Genomic DNA, 12,001 nt, shown 5'->3' on the forward strand with positions numbered 1-12,001 from the left:
ACAGACAGAGACGACTGAGGAGTTATTCATAATATCTATGTATATATATATATATATATATATATAGCGTTATCATGCGCAGGACGAAACCTCTTACCATCCATTTTGATATTTCTCGATTCAAAAAACAGACGGTTTCGTCAGTGTTTCCAGTTTAGGAGTGTGCAGTAAGCAATACTTATGTGATCGTAGCCCACATTACAGTTTAAGACTATATATTGCCTACATCAGAGATGATGAAAGATCTAGGAATATATTTCTATGTCCATGGAGCGAATCTACTCATTTCTGTATATATGACCGTATTATCCACTAATATAATTAGAATATCTGATCACGTGACCAATTGTGTTTACTTCTTATGACTCAACTCGTTGAATGAAGTACAGATCAGTTAGTTGGTTCAAAAACATTGATGTATTTTCTAAATATCTTATTTTATTTGTATTTTATCAGTATATAATCTGTTTTAAGTACATATATATTCTATTAGAATGAGACGACACAAAGTTAATTGAAAATTAAAGGAACAGTACATTCGTTGTGTATATATTTTCTAACCTCACATGAATTACTCTTGACAGTTAGACACGCTATGAACGAAGAATAAGTTCTACCATTAAATGTTAAAAATTGACTATTAGATATTGAAAAAATGAGTGATTCTGAGAACGAAAATTATGTTACTTTTGGAATCCCTCTTGAACCAATTGATGAAGGTTAGTAAAGATATTTTGGAAGATATAAAAATAAAATATTGATAGTACAGTATATTATTTTCACATGCAATTATTGTAGATAATGTACCAAGGAAGAAACCAATGATGATTGAAGATCAATATGCATATGATGCACAAGGTAGACGTAGATTTCATGGTGCATTTACGGGTGGTTTCTCTGCTGGATACTTTAATACTGTTGGTACAAGAGATGGCTGGAGACCACAACGATTTAAATCTTCTAGAAGTAGCAAAGCTGGAAGTATTACTCAGCGTCCAGAAGATTTTATGGATGAGGAGGATACAAGTGAATTTGGAATTGCACCAACAGGGATTCGTGCTACGGAGGATTATATGGAATGTGGTCGAAGAGGTACAAAACGTGAGAGAATCACTCGTGACAGCAGTGGTCCTATTCCTGGTACTCCAGTATTGAAGGAGCTTTTGAAGCCAGTAAAGTAAGTGTTTCTTTGCTTTTTTATATCATATTAATACCAATAATAAATGTTTGATATAATAGGGAAACAGTTGGTATTATGTTACTAAAGAAGATGGGGTGGAGACCAGGTCAGGGAGTAGGATCAAGACTTACAAAAAAGGAGAAAGCTAAAATTGAAAAAAGGAATGAGAAGCTAAAACATATGCAGCAAGAATCTAGGAAGGCAAGTTCAGAAAATAGCTCTGATGATTCAGAAGATGATTATCAGAATGTTACATTTGCACCTGATGACTATGAGCCATTTAGGTAAATTCAAAATGTTGTATATAATTTTGATAAGCAAAATAAGATACATATATTAACTTTGCTTCATTTCTACAGATGTAACCCAAAAGATAATTATTTTGGCATAGGATACAGTGGTTTAGATAGAAGAACCATATTGTCTGGACATGTAAATTTATTTGAAACTCCAGCATTTAGCATTCAGGATAAGAACAAAAAATTATCGATACATGGACAAGCATTTGGAGTTGGCGCATTCGAAGCCGATGATGAAGATATATACGAGAGAGAAGATATGTCACGTTACGACTTTTCCTTAGGTCCTGAACGGAAAATCAAAACAAGATGGTCTGAGGATAGTAGTTCGAGAAATTTAAGCTACAACTGTTTAGAAGGCTTTGTATTGGCAGAAAATAAATTAGAATTGAAAAAGGTTTTTCCACCTCCGGAATTGCCTAAGAATTTTGTACCAGTACATACAGTTAGGAAGAGCAGATTTTATCCTCCGATTGATAATGTTTCTCGTAGAACAGAGAATGGAAAGCGCAAAGATCTCACAGCCGCGGATAGAGCCAAAATATTGGAAGATACATGCAATGTGAAAAAGACATCCGAAACGCATTCAGATTCGGTACCATCAGTTGCTTCCAATATCATTTCAAAGACGTTAAATTTACGTTGGAAGCAACAAACGGAAGAAAAACAGAAAGAAGAAAATCTACAAGCTAAGGCAGCTGTATCGTGGATGGAAAAATTGAACGCACAAAGTTTTGTTAAAGGAGGCGTCGTTGGACCCAGTAAAAATTCTGATGGAAGTTTAAAAAGATTAGAAGAATTTAAAGATTCCTCCTTGACTTTTGAGGGACAAAGTAAATTGGATCAAGATGATTCTGTGAAGAATAGCAATGTGAAACCATATTTTTCTGATTCTGATAAACAAAGACGATTTGAACAATATTTACTTTTCGTAAAAGAAGGAGAGAAAAATAAGCTTGAAAGTATACAGCCATTATCTATGACAGAATGGGAAAGAGAACATGAACGAATTGAATTCGAACAAGCAGTAAAACTGGTTGGGCAACCAACAAATGAATATACTGGGAGTAAATTTACAAGTGCTTCTGATTCCACGAGTTCAAATATTTCTGCAAAATTTAGCCAGGAGGATGAAATGAAACAAGCTGTAAAAATGAAAATGTTCGGGAAATTAACTCGGGAGCGAATGGAATGGAAGCCAGCGAGCATAGTTTGTAAGAGATTCAATATTCCAGAGCCAAAAGTTGGTTGTGCTCAACCTGAGATGCAGAAAAGGTCAACAAGGTTTTCCATTTTCGATTCCTTTGATTGGAATAATTCTACGAAGTTTTTGCGAGCGTCGCAAGAAGTAAATGAAGCAAGTACATCGTCAAAAGACAAAAGCAGTATTGAAAATACAGGCCAAAACATTATTGACAATACAGAAAAAGGCGCTATTAACAATACGGATTCCAACATTAAAATGAGTAATAATATATCTTTTTATAATCATCAAATTTTCGAACCTGTGTCAGAGAAAATGAGAAATTTCGAAGTTTCTTATGAGAAAGTTTTTGGAAAAGAAGTTCCAGAAACGTCATCGACAATATTCGAAGACAAACAAAATCTGGACAATAACTTTGATTCAAATAGAATAACAGAGACTATAGATCAACAGAATAAAACTGAAGAAGATATCAATACTACAACGAAACCTACATCAAAAAGTAAATCAGAAGAGAAGAAGGATCTTTTTAAAGCAATTTTTTTAAGCAGTAGCGAGGAATCTGATTCCGAGCCAGATGAAAGCTTAGACAGCGAAGCCGTGAAGTCTGTTTTGATTGGTAAAGTTCCAAGCGAAGTAAATGTAAATAGAAACACCTCTCCACCTAGAGGAATTTTTGCAAAGGTCGATCTCGATAGCTTAGTTACTAATACAAAAAGTAGTATGCAATCAAATGAAACAACAAGTAAAGAAAAAGACATAAACATAGTAGATCCTGAATTAGGGATTGAACCCAAAGAAGATGATTCTAATTTCAATCCCCCAGAGGCTCAATTATTATTGGATGTGTATGGACCTGCTCTTCCTTCGAGATTATTAAAATCTGAAAATGCAACCCCAGAAGCATCCAGTTCGCAAGCTTTGAAGCCTGTGTCTAGAAGTGTTGTAGTACCACAACTTAAAGTAGACTCTAAAGTTTCTGGTGTATGGGTGGAGAAAGTGAAGAAATCCAAAAAGGAAAAGAAAAAGCACAAACACAGAGAACACAAAAGTTCGAAACATAAGCGGAAATCAAAGAAAGAAAAGCGTGGCTCGTGACGTAGGAAATAATTGGAATAGCAAAGGAATTACATGAAGAAGATGTCGATGGAGCAAATATATCCGTTAATTATTTATTGTACGTTTCATTTTATTTGCATCATAGTATGGTGCCTTGTATATATTTAATGAAGTATTTGAAAATGCTTGTGCAAATCTGATATTAAGAGAATAAAGGGATGTCGATATGTACATACATGAATACATATATGTACATCCTTTTGTTGTATTCTTTTTTTGTATATGTTCTAATACACACGAGTGAGCAAACCCTTATTTCTGTATTATTCGGTGTTCAGAATTATTTGTTGTCATTACAATTGAATAATAGTATAGTATCTATAATGACATATTTTCCTCGGAATTTATAATCGAATTATTTGTTCGACGTTGTAGAGTTTCTCGATGCTGGCCTACTATGATTCGTAGAACTTATCTTCTTCTCTACACTGAAAATATAAGAACATCGTTACGATTTTATTCAATTAAAATTTTCTACCACTGACTCCAATTTCAGAGTTAATTTCTCCCAAGTAATTCGTATATACATATATATGTATATACTTGTATATGTATATGTATATACTTTTCTATAATTCCATCAATTATTAACAATGCCCGTTTAAAATATAGTAGATTTTTCTCACTATTTAATTTTTTAATTTTTGTTTTAAATAGAAACATACCTGCTGCTTCTTGATCCTCTTTTGAACATGTCTGTTAATTTTTTCTTTAGATTTTTCTTTTCAGTCTTCTCATTGATGCTTGTTTCAGATCCCGATGTCTGCAACAATAAAAAAGGAAATAATTTTAAAGTTATTGTTATAATAGTCTCTTTTAAACAAATAATGGCGTTGTTTACTTACTTGAAGAGAAAGATCCATAGAAATATTTGGATCATCCACACTGGCTGATTTAGTCAATTTAGTTGTAATCTTTTTTATTATACCTTTACTATGCTTTTTTTCTCGCTCCAACATTTCGCTTTTAGTAGAACCGGTAGAGAGGCGACTATGTATTATAAGAAATTTAATTATTAGCTTGTTTTTTTCCTGATGTTCTTAGTCAATAAATATTCAAATTATGCATTAGGAAACAAACAAAATTGAGAGGATGATTATCGAATTACCTGTCAACACTGGAATCTCTCTGCAAACTTTGTGCTCGTCCTTCAGCATCTGAACTTTCTAATGATTGCAAACTGGACATGTTGCTATCAGTGCCCCAAATGCGTGACTATACAATTATGAATGAATAAATGTTAATATCTTTTTAATATATCTATTATCGAAAACTTAACAGCATTAGAACTATAACATACTTCTTCATTTCGTACTGATGTCTGTTCTAAAGATAAACTCTTTCTCTTCAAACGTGGTTTCGAACGAGATGTTGTTATACCTTTCCCCGGGTCACTTTCCACGGATGTTGATCTATAAAATTGATTTACTGTATATGAGTATCATTAAAGAAAACAAATGGTCACTGTTAGTAATAAATACCTCTTGCCAAGTTTCTTCAATCGTGTTGTATTTACTTCGTCCGCAGATTTCTTCGATTCTTTCAGTTCTTTTGCCACATCCATTAATTTTTTAACGGTATACTCTAATTTTTCTGTTCTCTCAACAAATTGGGAATTTGAACCTATTAATAAATTTGACATTATTGATTTGAAGATTGAAATATTTAATAATATTAATAATTACCTCTTATATCGCTTCTCGAATCCGACAGTGGCGATGATTCCCTAGATTTTGGTCCCTATATTACGAAAATAATTATTTATCATATTGATTTAGTTTACTTATTTTTTTTTTATTGAATTTGTAAATTTAATATACCTTTAATCGTCTTGGTGGAGTCGGTGTATAAGTATTTGCAGTTCCATTTTCTGCTATACCGTTCAATTCGGGGAAAAGTTTCATCAAGTCATTGACTTGTTGCATCAATACATTCAGATTTCGTAATTCAATCTGTTCTTGTTTACATTTCTTCAGTATTACATCTTTGAGTTCTTCTCTCTCCTTCTCGTGACGTTCCTTTTCGCGTCTCATTTTTTCGTTACTGGTCCTTAATTTTGCGTGAGCGTCCCTTAATTCGAGCAAATCGCATTGTAACTGAAAAAATGAATATTTTCAAACAACTCAGAATCGGAAGGAAACAGAATGACAATGCAAAATTTTATATTGGTCCTTTTATTTACCTCTAACAATTTCTTCTTGCTTTCTTCTTTCTCTTCATCGTACACCTTTTTCAATTGATCTTGCCGTCTCTTATTCTCCAGCCTTTCCTTGGAACGTTCTCTTTCAATCTACAAAAACATCATTTGTTTAGGCTCTTTATGTTAATAACATTAATTCTAGTTTAACATGTACTTCGAATAGAGTTTGTCGCAAATCCCTCGCCAGTGTAGCGGTCTCTTGCAATAATCTCTGATGCTCCTCTCTTTCTTTTTGCCACGCTAACTCCATACGAACTTTCAGTCCTGGAATCTTCGTTCTACCACTAGTGAGCACTTTCTCTTCTTCGAGCTAAAATTACAAGATAAAAATAAAAAGGAAAAATGAATAGTGTGCAAATGTATTTTAAATCATCGATAAGTTACTGGAGAAAACATTTAAATACCTCGTTAATTCGCGACTGCAGTTCAGATACTTTAACATGACTCGCTGACTTTTCGGATACCAATTCAGCTTTCAATCTGGATGCTTCTAATCTCGCTTCAGAAAGCTCGTCTTCCAAGCTATTAATCTGCGTTTCTAGAACCAATTTACTGGCACCAGATACTTCCTCTTCCTAAAAAATGAGAAATGTTGTATAAATAAAAATGTAAGGATTACTTTTAAATTGAGTTAAAAGTAATCACTCTTGATGTAATATACAAATAGATCCAGGGAAGTGAGCGTAATGTTGGTGGGTAAAAAGAAAAAGATTAAAAATAACCAACCTCGTCAGATTTTCCAGAAGATGCGTTCGACTGTCTACCTCTAGCAGACTTTAATTCCGCGATAGTTTTTTGAGCACCTTCTAACATATGTTTATATGTATCGCGCTCGCGTTTGTACCTAGACAATTGATTTTGAATAGCTTGAATTTCATCGTTGATAGCAGTGATTCTATGCTCATAACGCATTTTGCATTGAGCTAAATCAGCTTTCTTCGCTTTCTCCATGTTTTCAAGGGCGTTTTTCAATTTTCGTATCTCCGACTCCAACGCTGTTGTGTCTGGTGTCAGAGCTTGATGGATCTTTGATACTGCTTCATAGTCCTTCAGTTTGTCAGAAAGGTCGTCGTTCTGCAAAGTATATATTTTAAAACAAAACTTATTACATAATTTGTGCTGTTAAACAAATAATAACTTAATTTATAATAATTTAAATATAACTTAATTTTCTTACCGCTTTTCTTAAATCTTCTAATCGCGTTACTAATGTATTGTTTTCTTTCTTCAAATTGCTTATGTCATTATTCAAATCTGTTATCAATGCTTTGTTTGGCAGCTCACTCTCTCGTATACGATTCTGGAAATTTATATTAAAGATAATTTTTTACAATTAATTAAAGAAAATTGTAGTATTCTTCAAAATAGATTTTAAAATCGCGGATATATTAGTTAATTATATTATTTTATACTCACTTCTAGAGCTGATCTCTCTGATCGCCATTCGCTTTCTTTTATTTTCATTGATTGTCGCATTGATTCCAGTTCTCTACGAATACCTATCAGCTCTATATTTTGCTCTCGTAATTTGCTATATTTAGATATAATATAGAAATAATTAAAAATACTTTGTTTCATTGTAATTAATTAAGCGTATTACCCATTACCTATTAAGCGACTCATTATCCAAATCCAATTGCTTTTTCAAATTCGTCAATTCCTTGTATTTGTCATTCAGATTATCATATTCCAGTTGTCCTTTCTTGAGCTCGTTCTCCAAATCTAAAATATAGGCCACTGTTATCTTATGTAGACTTTTCTGATGTATCTCGTGTCGCCATAGTGAAGTAACTTACTCAGAATCTTTTCATTGTACGTCTGCCTCAATTCATTCATCCGTTTCGTGTTCAATCCTGTTTTCTCCAATGCACTGATCTTCTTTTTCAAGGTAGCTACTTCACTCTCCTTTGATTCTTTCTCTTGATCGACTTGAGATAACAATTTTTCCTTTTCTTTCTTTAATTCCGAGACCTCCCTAGTCAGATCATTTATTTTCGTGGAATTGGAGGTTTTTGTGTTTTCTAATTCCTTCTTCAAGCGTTTTAACTCAGTATCGAGCTTAGTCTTTGTTTGTTCAACCTGCATTATGATATTATGTTAATATCTGTATTAATGGCGTTTTTAATTATTTAATTAATGTAATTTTTATCTAAAAAGGTAGTTACTGATGTCATTGATTGTTTCATTTTCGATTCTCGTTCCGTATATCCTGACAAATCATCTTGTAGCTTCTTCGATTTATCCTTTTCCAAAAGCAATTCTTTCTTCAGATCGTTTATCGTTTTCTCCAACTTTGCACCTTCGTTCTCTGATGTCTTAGCTGTTTCTATACAAAAGTTGGAAGAAAAGAAAAAAGATTAATTAAGAAAATAATTGTTATTGATAGAAAAATTCAGTATTTTATTTATGATAACTTTTTTACCTAGATCCTTTTTCAATTGTACAGTTTCGTTATACACTTTAAGTTTCTCTGCGGATAGAGAGAGAAGCTTCGATTTTAGCTTCTCTTTCTCCTCGAGCAGTGCTGTCTTCTCCTGGTCCCATGTCTTCCTTTCGTTTTCTCTCAATGTCACTGCCTCCTCCAATTTCTTTTTTGCTAAAGTATTTCATACCAGAATAGATTTACTACAAGTGACTTATTCAATACGTTAATACGAACACGTTAATAGGAAAAGTATGTTTAAAATAATCGAAATACTTACTGTTTTGCAAATCCATATTTTTTTCCTCGACTTTAGTACTGAATTTCTTCTTTTCTTTCTCATCTAACAACTCTTTCATAACAGAATCGAGCTTTTCCTTAAGTAATTCATGCTCCTTTGAGAGTTTGTCGTATTTCCCGTGGTTATCCTTGATTTTCATGTCCTGAATGTCCACCTCTTTGCCATCAGAAATATTCGCGAAGACAGTCATCATATCTCCTAAAGAATACAATTCGTTTATTTAATATTATGATTAAGATGGTGAATTTTTCTTCGCTTATTTATATTTTATCTCTAGACTATTCTTAATATTATTATACAAGTAGTGTTTTAGTTTAGAATGAACCTATTTCTTTTTCCATCTCTTCCACCATCTTCTTCAATTGTACTTTAGTTGTAAATTCAGTCGCCTTTTTCAGAGGCCTACTTTGGAATTCTCCTTTAACCTTTTGCAACGTTTCTTCAACTTTCTTCACCTAAAATAAAATATTTTTATTACTAATTTCTCATTTGAGCTTTATACGGAAACTTGCCTCTTCGTATTTCTTTTCCAGAGTAGCTTTCTCAGTTTCTAGTTCTTCCACCTTCCGCTCAACTTTCCTCAGTTTAAACGATAAGATTCGACAATTCTTATTCGACTGTTCCAAACTTTTTCGCAAACGAACGTGCTCGTCCGCTTGCTCATCCCTTAACAACACGAAATACTATTCTTAAGAGTCTCGACGAAATTTCTATCCAAAGACTATAGTATATTGGAACCGGATAAAATCGATTCAATAAAAAATTCCCAAAATGATTACTAGACCGCAGATGTTAATACAAATTTATATTTTCTTTTTAAATATAATTAAAGAAATAAAACCTAAATAGAGATTTGTTTCACCCTATAAATATTATAATCAGTATCTTCCTTTGGATATTTTCCATCTATTTTTTAATATTATAGGCATTCAGTACGCTCCATTACCTAAATTCGTCGATATCGTCATATACAAATTTCAAATTTTAAGACAAGTCTAAATATTTTCAAAAACGATACTCTAGATATTCCAAAGAATATTCAAGTTATTGTATTCAGAAGTTTCAGGATATTTAATTTTCATTTATATAATTTCCAAATAATTTAGATAATTTATTCCATCTATGGGTAATTATTCATATTCTTTTGTAGATTATCCAGTTCCGTGAAGTTCAGTAGCGTGTTATAATTACCTGAGTTAATTGGTCACGTATACATTTAATCAAACGGAAGCCGAAATGCCATTCAGGGTGGGCGTAAGCAGGAGGAAGCGTACGCGTGATAAGTGTACAAAAATCGAAAGGGTTCGACGACAGTATAACGTTCCACATTACTGCTGTCTACGTTAAAAATGCTATTTCATTATACATATATCTCGTTCCTTTGCTCTTAAGATTCATTACATGGGTCTCGCGTTTATTCGCGAACGGTCAAGAATAAAATGTGGTCAAATATGTACTCATTTTACCAAGCAATGAAACGTCCACGTTCGATCCAGCTTTTGGCGAAAAACAGTGCCGTTCTTGTCTTGGAATCATCCGTCCAAATTGACGTCCTGCAACAATTCAGATAGCTCATTTTGCTAAACATTTTTGGGCTGTGTGTCCTTTCTTCGTAGACATTACGTGGTAGAGGCGACAGCTTTAATCAGATATCTCCTTTATTTTGTATCTTTTGCTTAAGCGTTCCTCCTGATTGCGAATCATGAAAAAAATTCGATTTACTTTTCTGACCATTTCATTTGATATCATATCTGTTTTAGATCATTTCTTTCAAACGATTATTCCAATTTAGAATGTTTCTTTGTTTTATCTGCTTCTGGTTCCAGCTGCAGTAAGTGGAAATCCACTGTTTTCGAGCCCCTTCAAGATATTTTCATTTCTGAACACGGTTTCGTGTTTCCTCCAAGTTGATAAACTTTTTCTTTGTTTTTTTTTCTATGACACGATAATATTGTACGAAAATATCTCGTGTCGTATCGTATCGTGCCAATATTGGTCGCGTTTATTAATACAAACAGACATATATGTTATTGATAAACACGAAAAGGATCACAGGTGGGCGAGTCGTAATTCGCTGTTGTGATCAATCAACTTCTGTACTGATTAGTTAATCAATTCGAATTCAAACAAATCAGTTAGTAAAATGCAGTGGAATCTTTATTATCCTATATACGATGATCATTTTATGCTTCAAATATCTATTCTTCGTTTCATAATTATTTAATTTATTTGTTTTTTTTTTCATTAAAATGTTACAAAGATTACACTACGCATGAAATCACAGGGCGTTAAATCGAATTTTTTTTTTTGCTTGAGAATTTCTCTTGAAAGCTTATAAAACTTTACTTCAGTGGTACATACAATAAAAATAATTAAATTATAAACATTTACTTTGATAGTATACAGGTTTGAAACATAGTTTTAAACAATGAAAAGAGTATTATTATGAACTGAAAAAGAAGCCACGGTAAACATGCACATAGAAAAGATGTACTTATATTTGAAGATAAGAAAATGTAAAATTACCTAAACGTATCTTGTAGTTCGTATATCTCTTCCTCCAATTGCCGTATTTCTTTCTTCATATCTTCGTTGTCATCCATCAAACTCTCGCATAAATTCTCTGCTGCCTTCAATTTCGAACGTAGCTCGTCCTTTTCCCGGTCTCGTTCCCCTCTAAACGTTTTCGAGTTCACTTCTTTCTCCAGGTCCCTTATCTTGGTCAATAAACTGTTCTTTTCTTGCGTAAGCGCTGAATATTATTAATATTATTATCATTTCTCAAGTAATTGAATTATCCAGAATTGAAAGTCCACAGATTAAACTAGCAGTGGAGAAAATAATTAACAATAATTTACTGTTTACTATAACAAAAACACTTCCAAATTGTAAATTTCAAATTGTTAAATATTAGTTTTTATTGTATTAGCAAATTTCCAAAAGCATTTCTAAAAATTTCTCCATTTCTTATCATAAATTTTGTAAAAATGTATATTTTCTAATTTTTATATATTTGTCGGGTGTACATTAGAATTAGGGCGTAAAGCGAATCTTCGTTTGGATTACACGTCGTCGTTATGCAATAGAGAAGACATTGGCTAGTGCAAATACGATTACCATAGAACCGGACAAGTAACCGTGGTAATTAGATACTCGAGAGACTAATGACAATGATCCTAGGTTCAATAACGAATCCGCGGACAACGGGACGGTAGTCGCACGCACTCGCAAAATCTAAGTCGGATTCTGTGTTAATATTCGCTGACCGTAAGGAGT

General features: G+C 32.9%; 2 protein-coding genes across 8 annotated transcripts in view; one reads left to right on the forward strand and one right to left on the reverse strand.

Annotated features, from left to right (window-relative positions):
• The first annotated feature begins 105 nt into the window (after positions 1-105).
• Positions 106-4,051, forward strand: LOC100747912 (G patch domain-containing protein 1 homolog). Its single transcript, XM_024365725.2, has 4 exons — positions 106-719; positions 799-1,177; positions 1,240-1,464; positions 1,540-4,051. Exons 1-4 carry the CDS (start codon positions 656-658, stop codon positions 3,779-3,781), a joined length of 2,910 nt encoding a protein of 969 aa, XP_024221493.1. The 5' UTR covers positions 106-655; the 3' UTR covers positions 3,782-4,051.
• LOC100747790 (trichohyalin) overlaps positions 4,044-12,001 on the reverse strand; it is an 18,901-nt gene continuing 10,943 nt past the window's right edge. For 3 of the 7 annotated variants that reach the window (XM_033319278.1, XM_033319281.1, XM_033319272.1), the window contains 23 exons: positions 11,252-11,477; positions 10,192-10,278; positions 9,238-9,391; positions 9,051-9,180; positions 8,705-8,923; positions 8,425-8,598; positions 8,168-8,328; positions 7,799-8,081; positions 7,610-7,739; positions 7,419-7,533; positions 7,180-7,302; positions 6,729-7,076; positions 6,407-6,577; positions 6,157-6,312; positions 5,985-6,092; positions 5,623-5,898; positions 5,488-5,542; positions 5,284-5,425; positions 5,103-5,214; positions 4,911-5,017; positions 4,648-4,792; positions 4,468-4,565; positions 4,044-4,230 (listed from right to left, as the gene is read on the reverse strand). In XM_033319278.1, the coding sequence (XP_033175169.1) occupies positions 4,158-4,230; positions 4,468-4,565; positions 4,648-4,792; positions 4,911-5,017; positions 5,103-5,214; positions 5,284-5,425; positions 5,488-5,542; positions 5,623-5,898; positions 5,985-6,092; positions 6,157-6,312; positions 6,407-6,577; positions 6,729-7,076; positions 7,180-7,302; positions 7,419-7,533; positions 7,610-7,739; positions 7,799-8,081; positions 8,168-8,328; positions 8,425-8,598; positions 8,705-8,923; positions 9,051-9,180; positions 9,238-9,391; positions 10,192-10,278; positions 11,252-11,477 (3,593 nt within the window). In that variant the 3' untranslated portion in view covers positions 4,044-4,157. Of the gene's footprint in view, positions 4,231-4,467; positions 4,566-4,647; positions 4,793-4,910; positions 5,018-5,102; positions 5,215-5,283; positions 5,426-5,487; positions 5,543-5,622; positions 5,899-5,984; positions 6,093-6,156; positions 6,313-6,406; positions 6,578-6,728; positions 7,077-7,179; positions 7,303-7,418; positions 7,534-7,609; positions 7,740-7,798; positions 8,082-8,167; positions 8,329-8,424; positions 8,599-8,704; positions 8,924-9,050; positions 9,181-9,237; positions 9,409-9,916; positions 10,064-10,191; positions 10,279-11,251; positions 11,478-12,001 lie in introns of those variants that run through there. The other 4 variants (XM_033319280.1, XM_012382550.3, XM_012382519.3 and 1 more) reach the window with 4 other exon arrangements.

Source organism: Bombus impatiens, unplaced genomic scaffold (assembly GCF_000188095.3).
Source record: "Bombus impatiens unplaced genomic scaffold, BIMP_2.2 scf_0019, whole genome shotgun sequence".
NCBI lineage: Eukaryota > Metazoa > Arthropoda > Insecta > Hymenoptera > Apidae > Bombus > Bombus impatiens.